General features: G+C 35.3%; 1 protein-coding gene across 1 annotated transcript in view; it reads right to left on the reverse strand.

Moving 5' to 3' along the window:
- Positions 1-905: 905 nt before the first annotated feature.
- The window catches only part of LOC105543395 (transcription factor TFIIIB component B'' homolog), a gene marked incomplete at its 5' end in the record, with an annotated part of 26799 nt that continues 23188 nt past the window's right edge, over positions 906-4516 (reverse strand). The window contains one exon of the mRNA XM_011985284.1: positions 906-3944. Coding sequence (XP_011840674.1) covers positions 3813-3944 — 132 coding nt within the window. The remainder of the gene's footprint in view (positions 3945-4516) is intronic.

The following is a 4516-nucleotide window of genomic DNA, read 5'->3' on the forward strand; positions in this document are numbered from 1 at the left end:
ACACGTAAGAGGTTGGGAGGTAAATCCTGCTAAAGTTCAGGAGCCTGTCACATAGGCAAATCTCCTAAGGGTCTAGTGGTCTGAGGACGTGGGATCTATTTTTAGAGGGAAGAACAAGCTACCGAGGCATGATGGCTCACCTCTCTGGGAGGATTGTTTGCACCCAGAAGTTCGAGGCTGCAGTGAGCTATGATCACGCCACCACACTCCAGCCTGGGCGACAAACTGAGACCCCGTCTCTTAAACAAAGGCAGTAGGGAGAGGGTAGACAAGATTCTGCACCTTGCACTGGCCTTCATGACGACAGAAGCAACAATGTTCGAAGAGGCCCTTTGAATTTGAGATAAAATATATTTGGGAATACCACCCCAACCTATTTCCTGGGTAACCCAGAAGACAGCTGATTGTTAGTGAAACCCAATGTAAGACAGGATTCTCCAGCAGACTCAGGATGCGATGCTGTAGCAAACAGAGATGCTGTGTGAAGTCTCTTCCAAATACTATTAGGACAATCACATTGCAGACTCCTACAGCTTTGAAATAAGGATATGCACTCCTGTCAAAAACTTTTCCCCTCCCCACGAAGACAGGGTCGTCTTCTGTCATCTAGGCTGGAGTGTGATGGGGCGATCACAGCTTACGGCAGCCTCAACCTCCTCCTGGGCTCAAGCGATCTTCTCATGCCAGCCTCCTGAGTAACTGGGACCAAAAGCACACCCCATCACAGTTGGCTGATTTTTAATTTTTTTGTAGAGATGAGGTCTCATTATGTTGCCCAGGCTGGTCTTGAACTCCTGGGCTCAAGTGATCCTCCTACCTTGGCCTCCCAAAGTGCTGGGATTACAGGTGTAAGCCACGATACCCAGCCAATTCTTTAGTTAGTCATCTTTAAAAGACACAACAGAAATGGTATAAAATAACTTTTATTTACATAATTTATATATATACAACTGCTTTCTTTAGAACAAGAAAATTTATAAATGACATGATATTGCTTTTTCTGTCAAAGACTTCTTCAAGCAAGATAGTATACATGGTCACTTTTGTTTCAAATAACATGATGATAAACAGTGGATATTAGTATTTTTGTCATGCCTCAACCATTTACCAACAATTAGGCATTCAAACCCTCATGCTGACCACTTGCTAAGACATAAGTGTTCAGGAGAAAAAGTCAAGAAAAGATAAAAACTTTTACTCACATCTCCATTAAGATTTGTGAAATAAATTCTTTGCAACATCTTCTTTACATGAATCAGACCTAACATAGTTCTTTCCACCATGTAAGGTAAATACACTGATTAACTTTCTCTTTTCCAAAATCAGGTTTAAGGATATAACAGTAGGATAATTTAGCTGGCTGACTTGATTCTCTAATACAATGAGTCTTTGTATTCTTTATATAGTAAGAAATTCCATCTTCCATAAAACTAGATTATAGATTAAAAAGAGACAGATGTTAAGGTTAAAAATTATATTACACAAGGATAAATAACAGTTTAATCATGGCAATCTAACTCCCAAACTAACACTAAGAGAATGAAATATTTTCAGAATACGAGTTTTAAAAACTTACATAAACAGGGTATTAAAATAGCAATGTGATTTACTACCATAATTTCTGTGACATATCAATCATGAAATAAATGCCTACTTACAATTTCCACTCCAAATTATATAGCCTCCTCTCTGACAAAATGTTATGTCATAAATTTTACTAAAAGACAATGAATAAGAAGTGCTCTAACAGCAGTAGTTTCAATAAATTAGCATTACTGTTATACCTGCTGAGACATAATTCTCTTCTATTAAGGAGCTTAAAAACTGGCCACCATTTTTTCAATATACAAACATAATTATCTAGACTCTAAAATATCTTCCCAATTGAAACACTGATCATTATATAATACAATCAACAGTTTTAACTTTTAGGCACAACTCATAACTTTAGTGACAAATAACTCATACATACAGATATCAGCACCTCAGGGTAAGAAAATTCGGGGCCTAATGCAGGGGTCAAACTAAAAGGCCAATCCAGCCACAGTCCTTCATTCAAGTACTGTCTATGGCTTCTTTCACACTGAAATTGCAGAGCTGAGTAGCTGCCACAGAGACCATCTGGCCTGCAAACCCAAAATAGTTTGCAGAAAGTTTCCAACTCCTGGGCTACTATATTATCATTCCAAGAGGCTTTTCAAATAAAATCAGGATAAATTTGCTGTTTGAGAAGTCTAATTGGAACCACTACAGATCTGCTTGAGTAGATAATAGAAACACACATGTAAATCATTAAATCTTGAAATTAAAACAAATCTTAAATTCATATTGATGATAATCATTAACTTTATAAAGCCTTATTTTCTCTGTTTTTAACATCACTATTATGTTCCACGCTTAAAGATCTAAGTGTTCCTTGAGAATTGAGAAAAAACTATGAAGAAGTTGGCTTTTTAAAAACTAATATATGTCTGTGTGTGTATAAAGGAGATTGAACTTTGTATGGAAATTCTGTCTAATAAATAAAGTTGAGTTCCCCCACCCTCATGAAAATCCTGAGATTATCCAAGAAAGAAGAAAAACAGAAAAATTCACAGTACAAAGTCAATATACTAAACTGAGGGAAAAAAGGTATTCAAAACATATACACCAAACATTTTTAGTTATAGCATTTCAAATATCTTTAAAATTAAAGAGAAAAAGGAGACAAACATAAATTTGTTAATGCCTTCCTTATCTACAATCTGAGGGGTGAAAATAGTATACCCTTTTAAATAAAAAATTTAAAAATAAATAAGCTCTTTGATGTGTCATCTTTATAAATAATTATGTTTAAATACTAGTTTTTCAATGAGGACTAATGTTACATCACCATGAATTAGAAAAATATGTATTTTTTAGTCAGACAAACAGCTGATAATAGAAAAGTTCTTTAACATTTACCATACTAAAGTGAAGTTTCACAATTTGTTTTCACATATAGTCACGTGTCCCTTACTGTATGTTCTAAGAAATGCCTTGTTAGGTGATCTTGTGTGGAACAACACAGAGTGTACTTACAAACACTGAGATGGTACAGACTGTGACACACCCTACAGACTGAGGCTATGTGGTATATCTTAGAGATTCTAGGCTACAAACCTCTACAATGTGTTACTATGCTGAATACTGTAGGCAGTTGTAACACAATAGTAGTATTTGTGTATCTAAACATATCTAAACATAAAAAAGCAACGCACTGTGTTATGTTGGCTATAATGTCACTAGTTGATAGGAATTTTTTATCTCCATTTTAATTGTATGGGACCACTGTCATATATGTGGTCCATTGTTGACTTAAACATTATTATGTGATACATGACTGTACATAGAAGCAACGGAAAAGGCTTCATCCTTCATCATCTCCCCCTAAAAATAAAAAATCTTCACAAAAGAAGTTGCTAAATGTTAAATACGATACAATTAACCCCCAAATCTGTCTGCACTGCAATTCATACAGAGACATATATCCACAGCATTCCCAAATGTCCATGTGTGCTTAGCACAGGAAGAGTCAAAATGTAAACAACATCTGTCTGAGAAAGCAGTCTCAATTGCTTGCTATTTGCAAAATGCTGAATCAATCAGAATGAGAGGAACCTCAGAAATGTTTTCCACTGATTATAAAAGCTTCAAATCAAGCTTATTAAATATTCAAAATCAACCTAAAGAAAAATAGACAGTGATATTTTGCTCTAAATACTGTTTTGTTGATGTAATTGACTCTGGAAATCCTAGACCTAATTTAAAAAAGAAAAAGACAAAAGACTGTTTTATTCTGTTTCATCCACTTCAATGAAGATATCATTGAAGAAATATTCAGAGACTGTGGTTGGCTCCCCTTGAGGGGCCCGCTTTTGGGCACTTTTATGTCCTTCTTTCAGTAAGGGCTGATCACAAGAAACCTAAAAAGGTAATAAAAATAAAGTAAAATAAAACTGTAATACATTTACATATATATGTGTGTGTGTGTATAGCAGTCTAAACTGATATGATCTGTTTGAAAAGCAATGTGGCAATAAATACTGAGTTTTAAATATGTTCACAATCACTGACCCAAAAATTTCATTTCTATGCTGTTACATAGAGTAAATAATCCTAAATGTAGTAAGTTTTATGACTAAGATAACCTTTGTAGCATTAGTTATAATAATAAAATTGGAAGCAACTAAATATACCACACTAGATATAATTAGGTAAATCATAGTGTACCCATAGTCCATTACTTCATCCTAATTTCCATGAACAATTTTAATAAAGAAAAATACAGTTAAATCTGTCACTAAATGATTAAAGTAAAAATACTTCAATTAGTTGCATAAGAATAGACAGACCCGGCTGGGCGCGGTGGCTCAAGCCTATAATCCCAGCACTTTGGGAGGCCGAGACGAGTGGATCACGAGGTCAGGAGATCGAGACCATCCTGGCTAACACGGTGAAACCCCGTCTCTACTAAAAAATACAAAAAACTAGCCAG

The sequence above is a fragment of the Mandrillus leucophaeus genome, unplaced genomic scaffold (assembly GCF_000951045.1).
Source record: "Mandrillus leucophaeus isolate KB7577 unplaced genomic scaffold, Mleu.le_1.0 Scaffold281, whole genome shotgun sequence".
Classification (NCBI taxonomy): Eukaryota; Metazoa; Chordata; class Mammalia; order Primates; family Cercopithecidae; genus Mandrillus; species Mandrillus leucophaeus.